At 38.1% G+C, this 25482-nt stretch overlaps 1 protein-coding gene across 1 annotated transcript in view; it reads right to left on the bottom strand.

Moving 5' to 3' along the window:
* STARD9 (StAR related lipid transfer domain containing 9) overlaps window positions 1-25482 on the bottom strand; it is a 1457104-nt gene that overhangs the window by 1050978 nt on the left and 380644 nt on the right. Inside the window, exon 3 of the mRNA XM_044073541.1 lies at window positions 15533-15649. Coding sequence (XP_043929476.1) covers window positions 15533-15649 — 117 coding nt within the window. The remainder of the gene's footprint in view (window positions 1-15532; window positions 15650-25482) is intronic.

Genomic DNA, 25482 nt, shown 5'->3' with positions numbered 1-25482 from the left:
TTTTATGGTACTGTTGATGTGGGTATCAAAGTTCAGGTTGTTATCAATAGTAACTCCTAAAAGTGTAGTAGTTACGTCAGGAGATATGAGTATGCCATTGTTGGATGAGATTGAGAAATTGAGTGAGAGTGCCTTCCTGGTGGGAGTAAAGAGCAAGAGTTTGTTTTTTGGGGGGTTCAAGAGGAGGCAGCATTGTAGAAACCAGTTCTCTGTTATACTAAACAATTTTTGGGTTAGAGTCTGTAGTTGGGATTGAGATTTAGCTGAGCAGATTATTGTTGAATCGTCTGCATATTGTATACAGTTAGCTTGGGGAATAGCTCGCTTTAGGTCGTTGATAAATATTGAAAAAAGGAGGGGGCCTAATATGGAGCCCTGGGGAACACCTAAGGTAACAGGGAGATGGGATGATAGGTTGTTGTCCCACAGGATAGCCTGTTGTCTATTGTCTAAGTAGGACTGGAACCATTTAGTAGCCATTATATCGAGAGAAAAGGATTTTAGTATTTTAATAAGTAGATCATGGTTGACCATGTCAAACGCCTTGGAAAGGTTGATGAAAAGTGCCAAAGAGAGAACATTGTTATTACACTTAGAATTGATGCAGTCGGTGAAGGATAAGAAAGCAGATGATGTACTATGGAAGGGTCTGAAGCCATGCTGACACTTGGCTAGAAGATTATTCTGTAGTAGATGGTCTAGTAACTGTCTATGGATGCACCTTTCCATTATTTTTGCCAAGGGGGAGAATAGTGTTATGGGTCGGTAGTTAGAATATTCTACGGAATTTCCTCCTTTGTGTAGGGGGATAATGTGGGAGATTTTCCAGATGGCTGGAATGGTGCTTTCTTGTATGGTTCTATTTATCAACAGTGATATGGGGTATGCTATAGCTTTGGCTGCTTTTTGCAGATATTCAGCAGGTAGCTGGTCAGCTGATGGGGTAGATGGTTTTAGCTTGTGTAAAAGGTTGCATATGAGGGAGGTTGGGACTGGTTGCAAGTGGAGTATTGGAAGAGAGTTATCAGGAAAGGTAGGAAGAGCAGAGCCATCAGCTGTACGTTGATTAGCTAGTCATTGGATGGTCTCTGTGAAGTAAGAATTAAAAGCATTTTCAGTTTGCTGTGGATTGTCAGGATTTGCCCCAATAGGGGGTGGTGTAGTGGAATGTCCTGGACGAAGTAAGCTGTTAATGCTGAACCAGAACTTTTGTGGATTATTGTGGCTAGTTTGCTGGAGATAGCAGTAAAAGTTTTTTTTATCTTCGGGTATAGCTTTTTTTGTTTCATTTCTTATTTGTCTGAACTTTTGTTGGTCAGTGGGTTTTTTTGTTGATCTCCACTGTGCCCAGACTGTATTTCTAGGATGTTTTTTTTTTCTGGTTTCATTAGTAAGCCATGGGGCAGGTTTAGATTTAATTTTGATAGATCTCTTTGGTGCATGGTGGTCAAGAATTGTTAAGAATTTATGGTTAAAGTAGTTAACAGCCTCATCAAGTGGGAGATGTTTTATGGGTGACTGATTGCATGCTTTTAGTTCAGTTTGGAAGTGATCAGGGTTGAATTTTTTTTGCTTCTTATTGTTCTATATATGGTAGGGTTGGGAATGCTAGACTTTTCCCTGATTATGTAAGTGAGAGAACGATCACTTAGCTCATCTGGGAGGGTTCCTACTTTGTAGTGTTGTTGGTGATTGTTGATGAGAATCCAGTCTAGGATGGATTCTTTATTACTGGGTTTATTTATTCAGGTTGGGGAGTGGATTGTTTGTGAGAAGCCATGAAGGTTAATATGGGAAGGTGGCGTTTCAGTAGAGCAGCATTTCCAGTCAATATTAAAGTCACCTAGAATTATTGTCTCTTGGGGGACTTTTGAAGAGAGCTCAGCAAGGATACCTTCTAGGGTACTGGTATTGTTACCAGGAGGCAGGTAGATACAGACTATGTTTAGTGATTTGTTGGAATTAATCTGAATTTTAGTGCTGATCATTTCTACATTGCTTTCTAGAGGGGTGCTGAGGTTTAGTATTGATACTTGTAGCCCTTCTCTATGGAGAATAGCCACTCCCCTCCTTTTTTTGCTTTGCGGTCTTGTCTTAAGATGTTGTATCCTGGTGGAATGATTTCAGTATCTTGAGTACTGTGTTTTAGCCAAGTTTCAGTTAAGCAAAGGATATCAAAGGAATGAAAATCAAGGAGAGCATGAAGATGGGCAATTTTATTATTTATGCTGCGAATGTTTAGGTGGGCGATAAAGAGGGAGTTAGGAGATGTAGATGGGATTATGGGCGAGGTGGTAATATGGATATGTGGCTCTGTTGTAACTAAGTCCTGGTCCAGGGTTAGGATGGATGTCTCCATCTATTAAGGAGATGTGTAAAAGTATGTTTAAGGGATGATTAAGGTTACAGTAGTGGTTGAGAGGTTTTCGGTAGTTGTATTTGATGTGGGTCAGTCTGTGATATTTTGGAGGGAAATAGCTAGGTTGAGATGTTATATTTATGTGCTCGGGAGAGTTAGTTTGAGATATAATGCTGGTTTGCTTTTTAGGGAGATTTAGCTGAAAATAGTTTGGGTGCTCATAGGAGGTTATTAACTAGGCTGCTGATATGGATAGTAGGAGTATAAGAAAGATTAGAAGCTTTAGTTGAATTTGGGGAGTAAATGTATACATCTTAATTTATGAGAGTAACTGATATTATTTGGAGGGAAAAGTTATTCTAGGGGTGGCTATAGAGAGTGGTGTAAGTAGTTAAATAGGTTATTGAGGAGGTTGTTGCGACTGGTCTGTAGGGGAGAGGGTGTGGTTTAGATGAATAAATGTAGGAGCACTGGGGGCGGAGAGATTTGGGGGCAGGGTAGGGGAGTGGAGTGAGCCCACAGGGTGAATGGAGCGGGTAGAGAACACAGAGAGGTAAGGAGCAGAAGAAGAACAATCAGTTGGAGCAGGCTACAGTAGGTAAGTAACCCTGAATAGTGGAATGAAGGTAAGGAAGGAAAATTAGGCTTCTAGGTGGGTGTGGAGGTTCACCCCAAGTAAACAAGATGTTAAAATAGTAAGGGTGTATTACAGACTAGGAAAAGGCTTCAGAGTCCTGAAGGACAAGACTGCCACCTAGTGGACAAAGATGTTATTGTAAATTGGGGAAAAGTGGGTGTTTATGCACAGATTCAGAGAAAAGAATAGAAGTTCAGGTGACTTTTACGTGTAGGGGAAAGAAAAAAGATATATAGGCTACAGAGTGGTGAGGGGGTGACGCTGCTGGCTTTTCTGGCTAGCTCTCTTAGAGCCACCAAAAATAGAATATTAAATTAAAGTCTATACTGGCAGTGATGTTGGAGACACATACTTTCTTGCTCCCTTTACTTGAGATAGTACAGGGAATAGGTGGCTCAAAGATGAGACTGGAGGGAGTTTAGACAGGGTCCTTGTTCTTCAGGTAGTTAAACTCTGCTTCTTAGCGCAAGTATGACCAGGTTGGAGAGCTGGGTTTGTTGTAGGAGAGAGAAAGAGAAAGAAAGTAGTAGAGACAATTAGTTTAGTACTATAACATAGGCAATGTTATTAAACAGTATGTAACATAGCAGAATACCATTTATAATTGAACAACAATGTAGTCTTGGCTAAGCAGTTACACAAATTAATTATTGAGAATGTAAAACACCTTATAAGTAACCCATTCAATATTCTGGAGAGGCTAAAACAAATTATATCAACAAATGAAAGAATCAGCTTATAATATATGCAGGGCTAGGAACAAGACTATAGATAGTATAAGGGTATAAATTAAGTTAGGTAACAAACTGCTGTGAGAGTTTTCAATTAGCGTGATTAAAAAAAAGTACAGTTTACATATCATAGAAACAGCTCATTTGGACGCTAATATAGATAGTACACAGTATTTCAAAGCCTACATTCAGTGTGTCAGCATGAGCCTTTTTAACACGAGACAGGTAAGATAAGATGTGCAATTGAACCCAAAGAGTGCAGACTATCAAACAGTTACAAAGTATACAGCAGCCTCATGTACTTAACCATACACTTTAAGCACTAACCTTAGGCCGACATAACAGTGGAGTAGACACACTAGCAAAAGCAGACACTGCGGACTAAGTAATTAAGTGATAGCAATGTTCATATGTTAAGACTTGAGCGGTGTAGATATTCCATTATACTAGCACTCAATTGAGATGACTGTGTTAAGGTAGTAAAGCTTGTATATCAATGTATAAGACAATATACATTCCCCAGTAAAGGTTATTATTCATAAAGTAGGTAGGTAGGTCTTACGGAACACAAAATGGTACAGTCAGTGCACGCTACATGCCATCTCATATACCTCTACACCTTGTAGGCTTAAATAGTGTTAGCTAAATATGCCTGTGTGTGGGTAGTACTAGTTCAAAGACTTGCATTTAGGTACTTCGTGCTTTTATCAGTTATATTTTGAAGTTAAATAGAGTGGTAGCGGTGCCGTTTGATATACGCGCACCCACCTGTAGCCTTTATTTTAAAAGATAGAGGCAGCCCAGTGTTATTTTGCATGAGTATCGCAATTCTTATGAAGCTGTGAAAGATGATTCACTACCTGAGCGTGGATGCTAATTCAACTTCTTAAAATGAAGAATAGTAAAAGAAGAGTAAAATATAAAGTAAGGTGCTTTTTAAGTCAGGTTGGTACGAATGGAGTATCAAGATACATGAAAGTAGTAGTAATAATAAAAATAACAAATTGTGGCTAAATAACAGCCGTTTAATTCCAAAGCGTTCCTTAAGGTAGCACCCTTCTAGTTAAATTCTGATGTTTAGAGCTCACTCTGCGTAGATGGAAACCCCAGAAGTTTTTCTTGTTTGAGCGGCAAGAAGAGGGTTTGTTAGCGAGGAGTTTCCAAACTAGGGTTCATTAAATTAGAGCACCGTAAGGTGCTTTTAAGTCAGGCTGATACAAATGGAGTATCAAGATACCTGAAAGAAGTTGTTAATAATAAAAAAATAACAATTGTGGGGAGAATGAAGCAGTTTTCTGCATACTTGGGTAAAACAGTAGAGGAGGATATTAGTGTAATGAGGGAAAAGAAAAATGTAAAAAAGGAGGTAAAAAGCACTAAGAACAAATTATGAGTACTGTTGTGCAGTTGGAAATATGGAAATATGTAAAAATGTACAAGAGTAAAAAGGAGGGAAACAGAATGGAAAGTAAAAAAAAAATCCAGAAAGAATTCAGGAAGAATTTAAAAAAGAAAAACAAATTATTAGTGAATCAGATGAAGAACATAGTAAAGTAAATGTTGATTCAGTATCAAGCCCAGACAGTATAGGGTACGGAATGTCCAAGAAATTGATGGATTTACAAAGAGTATTTTGTAAATGTACTGAATGAAAAGTTGAAAGAAGGGTTTGTTTAAGAACAGTTATGCATCAGCAGATAAAAATTTATATGGAAGAAAGATGAAAAGAAAATTAAAACTGGAGATCCATCACACTAAATAACACATTTTAAATCGAGAATAGTAAGAGGAAAATGGAAGGATGGATGAGGAATATAATGAAAGAAAATATACAGTATAAAAAGGGAAGGGACATCAAGAATTGTTACTGGTTGCGAGAAAAATTGTCGATGATATTATAAATAAAAGAGGTGATGTAAAAGTTATGGTAGGTGATGCTAGTGAGGCATGTGATACAGTGAGACATGATGCTTTCTGGGATGTTATGGAGAACTTTAGAATAGGTAAGAGAATTAGGAGAATGCGTATGTCAGCACATCAGAATAATATAGAGTGTCAGTGTTAGTAAATGGGGGGGGGCTGAGTAAAAAAACATACATGAAGTGTAGTATAAGAAAAAGATGCCCCATATGTGGAATATTGTTTGCAATAGCAATGATTATGTTAGTGACTGAAGTAGCTAATAAAATGAAAGATGACAGATATGTGATGCAAAAGGAGGTAGTGATTCCAGTAGTTCTGACATAAGCATACAATATATTTGTGGTTGCTAAGAACAAAATATGGATGAAAAAAATGTGATTTTGTCTGAAATTATGTTCAAAGGAAAGGGGAATGACCTTGAATAAAGATAAAAGTAAGGGTTTCAGTGATGCAACGTAAATTGTGGATTTGTGTTTTTTAATGAATGAAGTTTCTTTGCTATGGATAAAATTTGAGGAAATGGTGTAGTTCTGATGCAATAGGAGGGTTTGATAAAAGAAATGAAATAAATATCTTCTGTGGAGGAAATATAGATTAGCATTCATGGAAAAGGTTTATCTGCTGAATTCTGTTTTAATGGGAAAACAGCATATATGCCAAATGTTTATATGATCCCAGAAAAATATAAAAAGGAAATTGTGCAATTGGAGTTTTCTTTCATGTGTGGTTCAAAACTGAACCCACTGAAAAAAGGTGTGTTGTATATGAGTGAAGATGAAGGGGGGATGGGGTTACTAAATACAGTTGTTTATCCTGCTTCTTTAAACTTGTACAGAATATTAAAGTTGGTAAAGAAAGAGGATTAGAAATTAATAATGAAAATGTTACAGTACAAAAAGTTCTGGGAGAGGATGAGAATAAGAAAAGGAGAAAGAATACATAGATGAATAAATTAAAAGTATCAAGACAAAATACTAACAAGGAAAATAAAAATTGACAATATAGAGAAAGACAGAAGGATGTGGTACAATGGTGTTATGAAACATTATTACCATATAAATCCATGGGAAAATTTACCAAAAGAAGTGATTAAAACCATTAAAATAAGGAAAAAGTGGTGTACCAAGACAGTAGAATATCAGAATTTTCTAGAGATCGGTAATGAATAATTTACCAATAAAGAGAAATATGCCATATAAAAAGAAAGTTGAAAGAGTGTGTTTACTTTGTGGTAAGGAAGATGCAACAATGCACATGTTTTTTTTTTTTTTGAAATGTAAGAGTGTTGAAACTCTGGAAAAAGTTTTGTGAAGAAAGTTTTAAGAATATAGATGACATTATAATTATAAATATGAATATGATTATGCGTGCTTATTTTAAGAGCAAGAAGAATATGTGGAATGGCAGATTATCTTTTGTAATATGGTTTATTTGGAATGAAAGACTGAATGAACTTGTGTTTAATGGGAATTAGATTTTGGCAGATACATTGCAAAAAAATAACATTATGATTGTGGAGGAAGGAGTTGGGGCAATTCTGGAGGAATAACTGTGGATATTATAAGACAAATGATAACTAGTAAAAAAATAGAAATGTGTACATATATGCTTATATATATATATATATATATATATATATATATATATATATATATATATATATATATACATACACATGTTGTAAATTGTAAATAATGTTGCACTACTCTTTTTGATGAGTGGCATGTGATCTTTTACGCCCACCAGATGTACCATCAAATCAAGCAGATGAGATCTCAGTTTAACATCTCATCCTAAGCAAGTTATCTATGTTTTTAAGTTGTCTAAGAGAAGGAAATTATTTCATGGTTTGGGGATATAGTTGGAGTATAGATATCACCAAGACAATGTGGGATTTTTATTTGCAGTGATCTGTTTGCCTTTTAAAGGAAGACATCTATTGGGCAAGTGCCATTATAGTAGTGGGTTTAGGTATGGCTATTTATTTAGTAGATAAAAACTGCCCATAATTTTACATGGCTTAGAAATTCCAGAATAATTTCATTGGCTACTTTATAACAGGATATATTTTAGGTAGCCCAGAAATTTGTTGGATATGCAGTGGTGGGATCTACTGTATATAATTTATATAGGTTTTAACTTCTAGTCAGAAGAGTTATAGCAAATCTTGCTATTTTGTTGTAGCATTTCTCTAGCTTTGTTGTAGCATTTCTCTAACTTGGCTAATTGAATGGAATGAATGTTTGAACCAAATTCCTATATAAAGAACTGTTGTGGCAATTATACTTGAATGCTATACAACTCCCAGGTTTAAATGAAAATATTTCTATTGCAAGTGTGTTTTGAGACTCATGTCAACTACAAGTTGCTTGATCTTAATGACATTAATACTTTGGTGTGAGTCATGTGAATTGGTCACATATTTTACTACATGTTTTGCCACCTTATGTTTTTTCATTAATAAAATCACTATTTAATGGAGTGTTGCTTGAATTTCGATAGCACTGATTAAATCCTTTTTAAATTTTGGATGAAAGTGCTAAACATATAAGTATGTTTAAATAATTTTAATAGTCTACAAGTGACTGTTATTGCCAGCATTTTATCATTCTTTTTTGGTTAATATTTTTATCAGTAGCATTTGGTGGAGACCCTTTGGTTTGAGTGTTCTCTCTCATGATTCAGTCATAAAATGAATTAGGTCTGACTGGCAAATTCTTCTGCAGCAAACAAATGGACCATAACCTGCAGTAAACTAATCCTCAAGTACAGTAACTCAGAAAACAAAAAATAAAGCTCAGGCTTAGAAAAGCAAGTGGCAACATTTTAATGTGCCGTTCAAAGCCCATGTTTTCTTTTTTGTTTGGCAAATTCTTCTAAACACGAACCCATGTTGATTCATCCTAGAAATGTTTGTACTTTAGAAGTCTTTTGACAGGATTCTTTTTTTGACTTTTTTCTCTAACTGTCATCAAGTTAATAGTCCTCTAATTAAAAAAGTTCTTGCTCCTTTACCTTGTAAATGCGTACCACAATTGTGGTCTTCCAGTCCAAAGGCACTTCTTCTGTGGACAAGGATCTGCTGGATATCTTGATCAATGAATCTGCCATCATGAGACAGATTTGGAGAATATTTTGAAACAGCACATCTGGTCTCTGTGTATTATCCTCTTCTGCACCCCTCGCCTCTCTCTCTACCCTGGTATTTGCACACTGTTATCTTCAGTCTGTCCTACATCTCCTTGTTCTCTGCACTGTTGCCAATTATTTGTCACTTTTCTTATGTACACTATAGCAAAACAATTGAATATCTTACACTTTGCACACATCCACCTGTATGCTGGACATCCCTTGGATGGATATTCACCACTCCAGTGTTTGCATTGTTTTGAATTACTTTTGGTACAGTTTACATTAGCACATTTGCATTTATATTCAAAATGTCTTCTCATTGATCTTGCCTGTAATACACTTTTTTTGTGTGTTGTCCATTGTATTTACTTATGTTCCTTATTCACCTCTATTTTGTTTGCCTGCATGTGAGATAGATTTTAATAGAACCTTAGACCTAACAGCTTGTCAAGGGCACAGACTCTGCCAATTTTTTTTTCTCCTTAATTGGCCTATCAGCATATTTTCTTTTCTGGCAACAGTTCTGCATTCACTGTTCTTTAGTAATTATCTCAATCTAGTGTACTACATATTTTTGACTCAGCACTTCTGAACCTACTGATGTCAAAATGCAAAATACTCTTGGTGCGCAATTACTGCTTATTTTCACATACACGTCATATACATTATACATCTGTTTTCCTGCCATTTATAACAAAGACTATACCCTGTCATCTCTAGTTATATTGAAAGCATTCCCATTATTTTTGAATCTACTAATCCATGTTCTCCATTTTGACCCTATATTTTGATTATAACAATTTATTTAAAAAATCGTTCCCATTCTGTAATCACCTTAAACTGACAGCTTTAGTACTACATTATAACTACCATTTAAATGAATACCCTTTTCATAACAGTCATATACAATACTTCACTAACATTTGAATACCACTGTTAATAACAGTTATGTACAACATTCTATTTGAAATTCACTTATCTTTGTATTTTTGTGAGACAAATACTTTTTCTTTTTCATTCTCTCCTCTGTAATAGAAACAACTGAACTTCTCACGTAAAACATTCCCCATCTCTAAAGATTTTGCTTTAACAAATAAAATTATTTGTATCACCAGTTTTGCTTCTGTTGTGTTGAATCCTCAAAGAAAGGCTTTAGTGTAATAGTACAAATCTATGGAACATACATTGGAAGAAATGTTCATATATGATGCACTTTTTTCCATTAATTATACAAGTCTGGGCAAGATCAATTAGCAAGAATACAGTTTACATAAAAAATTCATTAGAAAGATGGCAGATGCCAGAAAGAAAAAGAATCTGTTAAAACTGGAACATTATCTTTCAGACTAAGTTCAGTATGCAACAGAGGGACCCATAACTCAGCTTCAACAAGTGAGCAAGCTTCCTCTTTATTGGGTAGACAATAGACATTTCAGAGCTGTGCTTCTACCCAGTCAGGTGCTTTTAATGTTAGCCATGAATACATAAACACAAAGCCTCCCATGTTAAATTAAACCAATGAAGGGTGTCTTGGCAGTATGACTGAACACAAAGAAATTTCCAGATGAGAATTATAGATACTGGATCTTTTTTTCATACTTCTTTTAACTTAAGAAATAATTTTACTGGCTGAATATTTTGGGAGAACTTGTCATTGCAGCAAAGTGGGATCTGGGTTTGTGTTTTGCAAAAATACATTCTTGTATGCCTTATCTTTCTTCCCTAGTCCCTAGCCTTACATTCCAAGGCTGTCACAAAGGCCTTCTCTTTATGCATTTTCCTCAAAATTTGTCCATAACCCTCATTATTCCATCTTTGACTAGTTAATACAAGTTTATTTACTCTCTTGCTTTGTTCCAAGATGACTAATGCATCTGCAGCATCTGCAGACCACTCCCCTACTCTACTATAATCCGCTCCCCTAAAATCCTACATCACTACCTGTGTACGTCCCCAAATTACTGAATGGTATGAATAGCAGTGTGTGATACAGCTTTCACTTGCATATTCATGTCTTTCTCTGCCTTTGTCAGGACCATGGTTAGAATTCTACTTTTTCTGGTACAGTCCTGAACCCAAGGTCCTCCTTCTCTAGTCTACAGCTTGTAGTCTTCCCAGTCTTTTTGTTGCAGATTCAAATCCTCAAGTACAAACATCTTCCCATCATCCTACTCCTTTATTCTCTCCCTCACTGTCTTTCTCAAATATGCCTAGAGGCTAAACATTTTATCAGTCCATCAACATTCACCCTCCCCCTCCCACTTTGTCTATATTAATCACCAGGGCACTCATTCTAAGCTCTGTCCACTTCCTCTATGACCTCACACCCGATACCTTCTTTTGTTCCACTTCCAATCCAGAATAGCCTCTTTCAGGCACGTCTGCATCTCAACCACTCTTGTTATTACTAGTATTACAGAGATATGAGCCAATGTCCAACATCTATTCCTGCAGCTCCAGTCTTCCTCTGGAGAGAGCTTTTTGTGTGTGCAGGCAAGATAGTAAATGGGGCACTGAATGAGGGATGACAGGAAGAGACTTCATGTTTGATTGAATCCTTTATGAAAGAAACTAAGGAAGTGGATGTTTAGAACAATTAATTTTGACTTTGCAGCGAGAAAATGGATTTGAATCTCAGAATATTGTTTCCCTGGGAGATTAATCATATTTAGCCATAGTGGAAGAGGCAGATATTTTGGGTTATTTTGATAAAACACTAAGTGATGGTGCTCCCAGACTTTTACCACTGTCAAACATATCTGAATGGTTTAGACTAGCTTCAGCAATTGAGTCCTTGTCTGAAGCAGGATGGGCCAGAAAGGGTAGAGACTAGACTCTTGTGGGCAATTAAGAAGACATCCCTAAATTATTTACAGAAATTGCTACATGAACTATTATAAACAAAGTAATATTGTTAGACTGTTCTTCAAGGAGCCATTAAATGGAATACTAGACTGTGGTCTAAAGCCTGGAAATGTCCATATTCTTCTTTTTATGTCTGGACAGTGTGAATCTGCAGTGATTTTCATAACAGATATTACTTTGTAGAGGTTCATTTCTTGTCATGATTTCTATGACCAGGATGTCCTACTGAAGCCACTAGCGCTTGATCAACATAGGATAATAAAACAAAGAAATAACCGTTTATCAAAATCTTTGGTAGCTGATAATACTAAGATTTGGTTGCAGTATTTGTGAAACATTCTGGAAGATTCTAAGCATATTTATGCTACTAAAGGACTACATAACAGTGGAAGTAAAATGGAACTGAAGGTAAAGTTGAAATACAAGGATGGCATATTACAGAATTTGCCTAACAGCGTTGTTTCTGTTTTTTATTATGGCCATCCCAGGGCCTGCTTTCTCTGTGGAAAGCAAGATCGTGTTAAAGTGGATATAGAGAGGTATAGTGTTTGCAATGTGGTAAAGAAATTCATAAAATGGAATTGTGTAAAAAAGTGTGTAGTTTTGGCAGAACAAAAGGTTAGGATTTCAAATACTGTGCAAAAGCTGAACAAAAGTGCACTGAGGCAGAATTTAGTCAAAAACAATAAACAGGAAATTGTTCAGCAACAAGAGACAGCAAAGGGGGGTACACCAAACAAAAAAAGAAGTGAATTTTAACCATTTCTGTTTCAGGATTCTGTTTTGTAATTTTTAGAGTTGTTATCTTTTCAAATGTGCAAAGTAAAAGTCTCAGAACACAGTTCCCTACAGAATTAGGACAAATCTCAACAGAATCAGGGACAAATAAAGAAATAATCTAGGACAATTAGGGACACTTTTTAAAATATTAGTACTATTGACTTCAGACACTGATAGAATAAGATGATGTAAATTGATATAAGTGTTCTGAAGTAAAAAAAAAAAAAAAAAAAAGCCTATAATTATTGCAATTATTTATAAAGTATAATTTACCACCTTTTCTCCAAAAAGTCACCAGTTTTTAGGAGGGATTATGAAGAACAGATCTGATGTTTGAGTCAAAATCAGGGACATCAAGATAATCAGCAACAGATGGGAGGTGTGCATTTGCCATTTTTCTATTTGTTCCTTCCCCTGCAGGATGCAAGCACCCAGATAAGGACTGTCCTGAATAAAGAGGGACAGGTGGTAACCCTACGCAATTTCTGTACTATTAGGTAAACAGCCAAGAGCAGAAACAGAATATTGGAATAAGCAATGGGAAGAATGAAGATCTGTATGGATGGATTAGGACTGAGCTATCTGTAAAAGAAAAGACCAACTCTATACATGATTACAAAAGAATTTTGGTGGGCTAAGCTTCAGGTGTGGAGAAGGAATATATTGTATATTAACACTTTTTAATTTTAATTATTTTTGCATCTGGTAAACTTTTTGTAATTCAGCACATTTTATTTTAATTATGTTATTGTGGGATTTGCATTTAAATCCAACAGTGATACAATATGCAATCTCGTGAGTTGAGGTAGACTGGATATGGTTAGCACCATGATAATTCTCTTTTCTATTTTTCTTAGTAGATCAGCAAGTCTATAGAGGTGCTGTAAGGTTGGAGATCTGACTTTCTTTGTTTAAATAGGTGAAGGAACTTTGGGTGAAAGTTAAGAAACTGAGGGTGAGACAGGGTGGCACGAAAAATCTTTGAGAACTGAATTTTGTATCATGGAATGAGAAATATCAGGAAAGACAAAGTATGAATGAAATAAATGAGGTGCATTTCCAAGATTATATGTGGGAAGTTAACCGGATGTTTACTCATGAAAAGATTCCAATAAAGGCCATTTACAACTGCAAAGAGCAGGTTGAAAGCTGTAGTACTAGGCGTGGGTGCTTATATCTAGAAAATGAGCTGGATGAAACTTGTTACATATGAAAATGTCATGAGTGGGGAATAGGATATAAACTTGCATTCCTTCTGGTACCCGAAGTGTGGCAGTCAGGGCTTTGCAATAGTATATAAATGGAATGCAGGGTAACAGCTTAATTTTCAAAAACCTTTTTGTGCTTACAAACTGGTTTATCTAACATAAAACAGATTTTTTAAGTTAGAGGAAAATATACCTCTTCTTAGTGAATGGAAAAACACTAAACAACTTAGATGTGTACTGCATCAGCTGGAAAGACACTAAGGACTGAAGTATATGTTGTATTATCTTAGGACTGAGTTATGGATATCATTTTCTGTTTTCCTTTAATACTCTGTATTTATGATGATATTTTTTCTGTGTTTTTGCATGTTGCAATAGTATATATATGGAATGCAGGGTAATAGCTTAATTTTCAAAAACATTTTTCTGCTTACAGATTGGTTTATCTAACAACAAAACAAAAGTCTCTTGTTTGTTCATTTGCTATGCTATGGCTGTTTAGTTTCTTTCTACGTGTGGTCTAAGTAATTATGTTTCCTTTTTTGTGTCTATAATATCCTTACCTTGTTGCATCTTAATTTAAAGGTACAATTTATTGATGTGTACCTTTTCTTTCGACTCACATGCATTGCTGTCTGTTTTAGACTAAGATCAAGTCTGTCCCTGGCGCAGAGATAGACATCTTCCAAGTCTAAGCCATCCACCTTCCAGTGCCTGGCTACTCTTCACTGTTCACTGCCTGTCATTATTCTCCCTAGTCCTCGCCTTATGCAGGATGCACAAATAACACTTCTGGGAATGCTGTCTCCCAGTCACTATACCCCTTAAAACCCTCCTTCCTCAGGCCGTGTAGGCAACACTTCTGTGAACGGTGTCTCAGGAAACTATTCTCCCTAGTCCTGTTATTCTGCAAGGTGCACTTCCAACGCGTCTGATAATGCTGTCTAGTCTTTTTACCCTTTAATTCCCACCTTCCCAGAATACATAGATAGCACTTTTGAGAATGCAATCTCCAGTCCACTATTTTGTCATCTCTCTGCCATTTCCTTGACCCTACCTGGTATCACCTGGACATTCTCATCTTACAGAGTATGCCCCAAAATATGCACTTCCATCCTTGGTAATCACTTTCTACTCCTCCTCCTATGTCTTGTTTAAGTCTAAGCCCAAAGACTAGGTTTGGTATAATCTGGGTGGCAAGCTACCGATATGACATTCAAGTGTTATACTTAAATTCTTCTTTAAACATGTCTTTGTGCAAGAGGATAAAAGAATGTAAACAACTGATGCCCATTTACTTGCTGTATAAGACCAGTGCTTTGGCATAAATGTTAAAGTTGACAGCACCAATATTAAAAAATAATAATAAAAAAGCCTCATACAGATGAGCAGTAAGCTAAGCAGTAAACATTTAGGTCTGCCATCAGACAGTTTATTAGCAGCAGGTATTAAAAGTATAATGCCATAATACTACATTATAAACAACTCAGAGTTTTAGTATTATCTTTGTTGTAACAACAGCAATACTATTCAAATATATTGCTTCATGCCCAGCAGACTGATAAAATTTACTGCCACACTGTACTTTCACATACTACATAAAAACCTAATGTGGAGCCAAAAAACTGCACCTTGAACTTCTTAATGCACTTCATTTCCATCACTCTCTAAAGGAAACCAGTAAAGTCAGCATTGAGTCACAGCTTACCAGAGCATTTCTCCTAAAACCTGCATAAAACAACAAACTATGCTGTAGCTGTTTGAGTTCTGCCCCAGATGTATTACAGCCCAATAAATGTCTTTACTGCAGTACCAGTGCAGCTGTAGATCATCTCAGGAAGAGACTGGAGTGTTGAAAAGTCTTACATAAGGAAAGGAAACACAAAGATAGACTTACCACTTCCTGAGATGCATAGTTTGAGTCATCTGGGTTAACTGACCAGTAGCAGTAGTCAAATCCAAACTCACTGATCTTCTCTCGAGAGTCCACAGTTCCCTCAGTCCTTCCATCAAGCTGATTTTCAAAACATGATGGGAAATCAACACATTAGCATGTTGTGCTAAAAGAAATAACCTCAGTAAAATACCAATGATCTACATTTTTTACATCAAAAACTCTTACGTCAAACAATGCAGACTCAATTACAGTCTAGGTTTTACTGATAAAAAGGGGTCATGCCCTGTTAACGTACGACCTAGTGCTAGCCATAACCAGGAATCTTGTGTAGGCCATCCCAGTGATGCAGAAGTTAAAACATCTGCATTGGTGCCAATGACCAAGGATTAAGAGTAGGTTCAGAACATTGGACAACATTGTATGTAGCTAAAAACAAATGGAATGAGTGCATACATTTTTTCCAAAATACTACTTTTTTATGTAAATCTATCATAAAACAAGAGATTAAACACAGATCACATAACAAGCGTGTAGGTATTAAAATAGAAACACTCCTACAACTTTGAGAAAGAACTACACAAATTCTGCAACTATATACATTACAAAGAATATTTATAGCTAAATTAATTTTTTCAATATTCTGCCATTATAAACTTGTACAAAAGAATGGTTTGTAGATAAAATTCAAACACCAGAATAACAGAAATGACATTAAAATACTATGAAAATGTTGCCTTTATTAAACATGTTGTGAGAGAACTCTGTGACATCCAGCTGTAATAATACCAATCTACTGGAATCAATACCATACGATTTTTTTTTTAAATCGTTTCTCAGCATTCCAGTGTATGAGCTTTAAAACATATAAACTTGCTACTTATTCCAAAAGAGGTAATCTATACATAAGCCATTTTAGAGAACTTCCTCCAAGAAGTCTGTTTAAGATCAGCCCAATTTAACAAAATATAATATTTCAGTCACAAAAGACAGAAGAACCTCATAACAATGTACCAAAGTAATTACTTAATTTAAGGAAGGTAGTTAAAAGTTAAACTCGCATACGGCTGCATTACCAGATGTTCAAAAATATGTACAGACTTGTACACCATACCATGCATATTATGGTGTTGCATCCATGAAATATTTTGCAAATGATAACACTGCTTAAATGCTCTTTATGTTAAGTACAAATATTCTTTTCTCATTGATGCAACTGTAATAGATAAACAGATACTGCTGAAAATCTAGATAAGGCAGTTTCAGACAATGCTGCTTTGCAGTTTTACTACACTCATTAAAGCATGCAAAGATCAGAGGAATGCCTATATTAGTGCGCTATAAACTGAATTCTACCTGTAACATTTTTAAAATATGCTGACATTCCTAAACAAAAAACAAAACAGAAGCACTAATTAACTAAGTAAGCAAACACCAAATTTTACACATGTTTAGTCTGTGCTGTACTTGTTATATTTACTGCAGCTTTGCTCATTATAATTGCACCATGTTTAGGCTTGGCACAAATGCCAGCTTGTAGAACCCCTTTAATTTCTATTTGCCCCCTTATACACTTGTGCATTTAACTCAACCAGTTATGAATGATTTTATTATGGTCATTTGGCTTTTTTTTATAATCAGATTTTAAGTTCTTTATATAAACTGACATTCTGTATTATTCTGAAAAGGTCTTGGCTATTTACAGAAACAGAAGTACTCAACCATTAAATTTAACTTTTTATGTTCTCCATTGCTTTGTTTTTTTATTTTCTGCTTGTATTACTTGCATATGCTCTCTCACTCAGTTTTGTTTTGTTTATTAACTATGTAAAGTTTACAATTGTTCTTATTATTATGTAACAAGGTTAGAAAAAGGGCTCTAGTCATTTTGTTTACCTGGCTAAATAAATAAATACATACATACATACATACATACATACATAAATACATGAATGAAAATAACTAGCTTACAGACAGCAAGCATTTGTTAAAAAAAATGTCTCCTAACACCTCATTCACCTCTGAGACCTTAACTGGCAAATCCAGTGGAATCAGGAGGTTTACACCAAAGGACAGACTTTAATGTAGAAACACAGTAAGGGCCTGCTATGGTACAGTCAGTTTTGCCCCACACATATGGCCATCCTTGGCTTAGACCAAGAAAATTTCCTGTACTGCTCTAGGTCTGAAACAATACCCTACACCGCCACAAAAGTAAGTTTAGTTATTTGGTTCCATAAATCTGTAGTGAGACCTGAAACCTGCAGGAAAGTTTCTAAAACATCTCATGGTACGGAACAGAGAGAGAAAACATCCTCCATCTCCCCACTGCAGTGTTGAAAAAGGGGTCAACCACATTCAATTAACTGACAAACAGGGCAAGCCCCCAAGTTCTCCATTTTTGAAAGACCCTGACCAAGCAAGACCACTGAATCAACAAATCCAGGAGAGGACTGAAGGAGATATTCAGTGTTCTCCAGGCTGTTTATCTCCCGTGGAGGAAAATAAAGTACAGTTGTGTACACTTACCATAAATGTAGATGTTAGAGTGTATTCACTGTTGCAGTCATCACATTTGGGTTATCTGCTTGCACAGTAGCCCTCAGTCGGCCTGATTATCAAAGTCTTGGGTCCTGCGTTGGTTGCTGTCTCATCTTCCATGACATCAGGTAGTCAGGGGTATAAAGCATGCAGCCGACACCATTACATCAGTTTTCCTTGCCCTGGATGTCAGGTGTCCCCCTAATGGGAAGCAATTAAATACATATACATATATATATATATATATATATATATATATATATATATATACACACACACACACACACACACACACACACATACACACACACACACACACACACCAAAAAGCTTTTAAGCATAGTAAAGGAGCATAGAGGTATAGCCAAAAGAAGTCAGGGGGCTGGAGGGAGGGTAACCAGGACTGCAACAGTGAATACACTCGAAAATCTACATTTAGGGTAAGTGTACACAACTGTACTATGCTCTTCGTGTTTCACTGTTGCAGTCATCACATTTGGGTAGATTTCCAAAGCTAAGGACGGGAGGAGGAATTTAGACAGCATTAGGACCAGCTATAAGGCCCTGCAAGACTGCAGTGGCAAAGCCAGCTCTGGATTTAGAGAAAATTGGCAAATGGTAATGCTTGGTGAAAGTATGTACAGAACTCCAGGTAGCAGCTTCTAGGATGTCTCTGGTAGGGACACCTCTGAGAAAGGCTGTAGAGGTAGATGCAGCCCTGGTTGAATGGGGTCTAATCCCCTGTGGGATAGGTTTTCCATGGTGTTTATAGCAGAAATTAATGCAATGTCCTATCCATTTAGAAATGGTTTGCTTTGAAATAGCCTTGCCCTCTGCCCCTGCAGCAAATACCACCAGCAATTGTTCAGATTTCCTTTGAGGTTTAGTCCTGTCCAAGTAAAATCTAAGTTATCTGTGCACATCTAAGGAGTACAGCATGCGTTCCCCTTTGTTCTGTGGATTAGAAAAGAAGGTTGGCAACTGAACGGATTGATTAAGAGCAACACTGGATACCACTTTGGGCATGAAGGAGGGATTGGTCCTAAGGGACACCCTATCCGCATGAAAGATGATGAAAGGCTCCACTGCCATAAGGGCCTGTAATTCAGATACCCTTCTTGCTGAAGTGATTGCTAAAAGGAAAGGTGTTTTCCAAGAAAGGAATTTTAACTCTGCACTTGCAGCTGGCTCAACAGGAGACAGAGTGGGTTTTTCCAATACAAAGTTAAGGTCCCAGACTGGAGTTGGGGCTCTTCTGGGTGGTCTTAAGTTTTTGGCCCCTCTGAGAAACTGCTTGAGCAGTGGGTGAGAAAAGAGGGCTGGTTCTGTGTTGTAATGAGCTGAAATGGCTGAAGCATGAATTTTGATGGAGGAAAAGGAAAGGCCCTTGTGAAGCATCTCAGTTAAGTATTGAAGAATCTGAGGTAAATTGGGCAATGCTGTGGCCACCCCTTGAGTTTGGTTCCAGGCACAGAATCTTTTCCATTTTTCAGCTAAGATTTTCTAGTACTAGGCCTCCTTGCCTCCAAAATGACATCCAACACTTGTTTACTGAGGGATGGTAACTGAGACATTAGGTAATTAGCCAGGCTGCCAGGTTCAGGGTTTGAAGCTGGGGGTGCAGAATCTGGCTCTCCTGCTGTGACAGCAGGGTAGGGGTTTGAGACAGCTGCCATGGGGCTAGCTGTGACGCACTGTGAAAGAGGGGGTACCAGTGTTGGCATGGCCAGTCTGGTGCAATCAGTATCATACTTGGTTTGTCCTGCTTGATCTTTAGTAGTACTCTGGAGAGGAGAGGCAGAGGAGGAAAGGCATAAACTGATACATTTTTCCAGCTGAAGGACAGAGCATCCACTTTCCAAGCTTGCTTGTGGGGAGTCCCTTGTGCAGAATTTGTCCAATTGGTAGTTCTGGGGGGAGGTAAACAAGTTTATATCTGGGCTCCACCATTTGTTTATCAACATGTTGAAAGTCTTTGGTTCCAGTTTCCACGCGTGTGGGTCCATGAGATTTCTAGTTAGTCTGCCAGTGTATTTAGTTTTCCTGGCAGGAATTGAGCCTGTAGATGCACTTGGTAGCTCAAGGCTGTGTTCCACAGGGCCATGGCTAGTCTGCAGAGGGGATAGGAATGGGTACCTCCCTGCTTGTTTATGTACCACATAACAGTGGTGTTGTCAGTCTTTACCATTAATTGTCCTGGAAGAATGTGGTCCTTGAAGGTTGTCAGAGCATTCTGTACAGCTAACATTTCTTTTTGATTGATATGCAGGTGCATTTGACTTTGGTTCCATTTGCACTGAATGCACTTCCCTGCCAGGTGAGCCCCCTATGCATAGTCTGATGCATCTGTTGTTAGGGTTTGGGTGGCAGGGGGTAGAGTGAATGGTAGTCCCTTGTTTTGGTGGGAGGTCTCTGCCCACCAAAGGAATTCTAATCGTAGGCAAGGTACGATAGGAATCATTGCTTCTAGATCCTGAGAATGTTGACACCATAAGCTTTTTGGATACCATTGTAGTTTCCTCATATGCAGTCTTGCATATGGAATTAGTAGAATGCACAAGGCCATGAACCCCAAGGCTTGCAGTATTTGCCTTGCAGATAGCAGGGTTTCTGTGGCCACTAGTTTGAAGTAAAGCTGTCAAATGAGTTTGTTTCTATGGCGTGAGGAAAGCCATCTGGGAAGTTGTGTTCAAGCTTGCTGCCAGATGATTCAAAAGTATGTCCTGGCTTTCTGCCCGAATTAGACAATTGTCCAGGTATGAGTATATTTGAATACATCTTTGCTTGCAAAATGCAATGACTGGAGCTAGGCACTTTGTGAATACAATGGGTGCAGTAGATAAGCCAAAGGGCAGTTCAGAGAACTGATAGTGCATGCAGCCTGCTTTGAAGCGTAGGTATCTTCTTCAAGATTCCCTGATTGGGATGTGCAGGTAGGCTTCCTTTAAATCCAGTGTTGCCAACCAGGTATCTTTGCCCATCATGGGAAGCAACTGGTGAAGAGTTAGCATCTTGAATTTTGGAATCACCAAAAAGGTGTTTAGGATAGAAAGGTCCAGCTAGGACGCCATGAGTTGTCTTTTCTGAGTGCCAGGAAAAGTCTGGAGTAGAAACATCGTCCCTTTTCCACTTCTGGTACAGTCTAGATAGCCTTTAATCTTAAGAGAGAGACAGTATTTGCTTTTGAGCCTCTGCCCACTGATTTGGGGTAGATCTGGCCAACCATTTGGGTTTGGTAATGTGTGAAAGTGAAAGCTGTATCCTTAGGAAACTATGTTTAAAACCCATTTGTCCTGGGTAATGAGTTCCCAGTTTTTTTGCTTGCACAGCAATCTTTCCCCCTAATGGAGCAGTCAGTTGAGAAGTGCTTGGAAGTTTTAAAGTTAAGTCATTGAGACAGCTTACCATAGGAGGAGCCTTATTACTCCCCCGATTTGGAAGTGGGAGCCCCCCACTGCTTAGTCCTGTGTGTACCCTGGGACTGAAGCCTGGTTGTTCTGCTGGTTCTGGGTTTGAACTGAGAAGGCCTGGAAGAGGCAGGAAAGGACCAATTTTTTGAGGGCCAATGCCTACTAAATCTTGGAGGCTGTACTTGTAAGAAATCTTTAACAGTTTGCATAGATTTAGCTTTTTCCTCCATCTTTTTAAGAACTTCTTCTGCTTTGTTGCCAAACAGGTGGTCCTGATTTAAGGGAGCATCCAGCAATTTAGTTTTAACATGATCTGGCAAAGATTGCTCCTTAAGCCAGGTATGCCTTCTAAGTACAGACCTGGTGACAGCAGCCCTGCAAGATGCCGCTAGTGAATCAAAACCATATTGCAAAGAATGTTTTCCAACCTGTTCAGCAGAATGCATTAAATCCTGTAAAATCCTTATTTTCAGCACAATCGAGAATCAACATAATTTTCTGTTTAAGCAATCCAATAATATGCTGCTGATACTTTAACATATGAAAATGGCAATTTAAGGCCCTGATGACCAAGGCTGCAGAGGTGTATACCTTCTTACCCCATCTATCTAGGGCCCTGGAATATCTATCAGAGGGAGTAGGATTTTTGGCAGTAGTAGCCTTAATGCCCTTGGGTCCCTGTGAAATTGTCTCAGGATCCGCAATAGGATTTTTAAAAAGGAACTTGTGAGAATCAGGAACCCTGTAATATCGATCAGGTTTTCTTGGAGCAGGAGGTAGAGAGTCAAGGGCCAAGCTAGATTCCAAAAAGGCATCATCAACAATGTTCAGCACAGGAGGGATAGCTGAAGGCCTGTGTTGGGGCAGGAGTACGAAATCTCAGAGTAATCCTGGCTTTCCCAGTGAAAATGCTCCCTAACAGTATGCAAGGTTTCACCAAAAGAAAAATCATCTGAGGGAGAAACAGAAGGAATAGAGCCCTCTGCATCAGAATCCTCATAGGTAGATAAGGGAAAATCCTGGTCATCAGAGGAGACAGAAAGTTCAGAATCCTGGTCAGAAGTATCATAAGCAAATTCAGTCCTAGGTCTCTTAGAGGGGGAAGGTTGGCTTCCCCTGATTAAAGTAATAAGGTCTTCAGCCATTCTTATCATTTGTTTTTTAGGCATAGAGTCCCGACCATGTGGTCTGGGCGTCGGTTTCCTAGGCATAGTTCAAGTTTTAGACCTTGAAGAAGAAGATGGTGTTGTTTTAATATGCAAGTTAGTAGGCCTGAATACACCCTCAGAAGCCAGTGCCTGCACAGTGGCTTTGGACCAATCCATGGTAGAGACATCCGCAGGTTCCACAGTTGAAGCATCTCGTGGCATACCAGACTCCAAATGGGTCTCAGTAGAGGCCTGCAAATCTGAAGTAGCGGGTATCAGGGGCTGCGAAAGCACCTCACTGAGTACCGGCGAACTGGCGACTAGCTTAGGAGAAGCATTGTTGGCAGCTTTGGACCTAGGCGGCCTGTCTTTATATTTGCATTTTTTTCGGAATGTTGGTAGTCGGGTGGCTTACCAAAGACATATCTGGATAATTGGACAGAGCACCAAAATATTTAGAAGCAAAAATATACAGACGATGAATAGTTTGTGGTTTAAATAAGGCACAAAACCGACAGTAAGATACGTTGTGGCCAGGGCCTAGGCAAGGAATACAGTATGAATGAAAATCTTTATGAGGTATTTGCTTTCCACAAGAAATGCAATTATTGACTTTTACTGACATCGGTTTAGAGCAAGAAAAAGTTTCCCCAACGGGATACTTAGCTTTAGTTGAAGACATTGGTTCTGAAACTCGAAAATGAAAATTTCAGGAGTCAGCCGACCGACACTTGCGAACTGCCTCTGCTTCGGGCACTGCACGACAAGAAAGACTGATGTAATGGCGTCGCCTGCATGCTTTATACCCATGACTACCTGACGTCATGGAAGATGAGACAGCAACCAACGCAGGACCCAAGACTTTGATAATCAGGCCGACTGAGGGCTACTGCAAGCAGATAACCCAAATGTGATGACTGCAACAGTGAAACATGAAGAACGTCTGACATGTTATGCCTCTATGGTCTAATGCATGGCAGGCTCTGCCTCATGAACAGAGAGTATAACCTTGAATTCCTTTGCTTATTCATGTACTACGTAACAGACTACCTACCTGATCGTGTTAATAGTGGTTCCTGAAATAGTACCGTCTGCAATGTTTTAGGACCAGCAGCACTGCTCTCACTTTTAACTGGCTGATGTGGAGCCACTCTTCAGTGAAGATCACACTCCCTCTACCATATGGGGGAAGGTGAGCTCCCAACACACAAGTGAAGCATTTATCACCAGGAACTGTGATGAATTTGGCTGTAGGAAGAGACTCAACAGAACATTTGTAGGAACTCTGTATCACTCCAGAGCCTAGCAGCAAGGGTCCAACGCCAAAATAAAGAGCATGAGCACTTGGTGGCTCTAAAGCTACTGATAAACACATTTTAACATCCACACCCTCAGAACTGCAACATGAAAACTGTGGTGACCATCAAGACCAGAAGGTACAGCTGAATCAGGGTCAGGACCCTACATTGTGTCTTCACTCACTTGGCCAAAACCGTGACGTTGTGGGCCTCCCCAGAGCAGAAATGATTAATAATAAACAGTGTCTAAATCTTTCTTGATAAAGGCCTTGCTCTGATCATGGACTAGACAGGATATCTCCAATTTAGGACTATCCCCAAATTCTATTTTGAAGGAAATACTCATCAGAAGGGGTGCCTCGTAAGGAAATAGGAGACTTTTTTTCTTGCAAGGTGATAAAAACTCTGGCTGCTAAGAAAGCCCAAAGAGTACACTTCTGCTGTAAGGGATACTTGCCCAGACCCAAAAATAGTAATCTCCTGTATGGACCCCAAATGCTGATCTGCAGAAAGGCACCAATTACATCTATAAGTACCATCTAAGTATGGGATATAGGACACTACAGGGGAAACACCTGAAGCCACATATCTTGATATGTTACTGGAAACTATCAAGATCCAGAATGTGATGGAAACTGTACATCCCCTTCAGGAGCAGAATAGACATAAGTAAAACCTTTTATCCTCATTTAAAGCTGGCACAGCCACTACAGCCCTCTTGATCAATATAATGTTGGTCCCTCGTAAGACTTCTGATGAAACATCATGATTCAATCCAGCAGCGGACTTTTTTCAAGAATATGCCATGGAGACTACATCTGGAAAAACTCTGTCTTTCTATGATAAAAATGCCTGGATGAACTTGAAGCCCTTCCCCCAATTACAGCAGTTCCAGATCATAATCAAGAATGGAGCAAGCAAGACAGTATGATGCTTGGATGAGGGAGCTACTGTGTTGTCCCTGGTCAGTTGATCAATGCTGAAAATATTACAATGAAAGATTGCCTGTGTTGTGTCATGGTGATTAAACTGAGAACAATGAGAAAGTGACTGCAGTATTTTCTATTCTTTCTCCCTCTTTACTATGTTTGTGCAATCTTGAGAGTTTATATACGTAAGTTTAAGACTAAATAGGTCTGCTGCCATTCCAGGGTTGTAAGGAGGATGCTATACTTCAAAAAAGAAGTCCTTCTGAAAAAAACTTTTTTTTTTGCCATGTTGGGAGTATCACTGTCTTGAGTTGCAACCTCCAGAGGTTTTAGATGTTGCAGGTTTGAATATTCTTGTGCTGATTAAACAAGACATAATTATTCAAAGCGCAAAATGCTTAGGGTCCATCTTCAAGCACTTAGGAGACCACAGTCTAGAAAAGAAAGGGGTAGAAGAAAAAGAAATCAGAGTTCCTATACAGGTATGAGGGCTTGTCTCTGCTTCAGGAGGTTGCCTTCATAGTCTTGGACATGCTACCTAAAAAATCACTTCCTCTTCAGAAAAGTACACCCAGGACTTTGTTTCTGAACTTTTGCAGACACGGAAAGTGACATTAAGTAAGATAA

The sequence above is a fragment of the Protopterus annectens genome, chromosome 6.part0, assembly GCF_019279795.1.
Source record: "Protopterus annectens isolate FY-2018-M chromosome 6.part0, PAN1.0, whole genome shotgun sequence".
Lineage (NCBI taxonomy): Eukaryota > Metazoa > Chordata > Ceratodontiformes > Protopteridae > Protopterus > Protopterus annectens.
The sequence above is the reverse complement of the archived record's forward strand: the minus strand, read 5'-3'. Positions and strand labels throughout refer to the sequence as shown.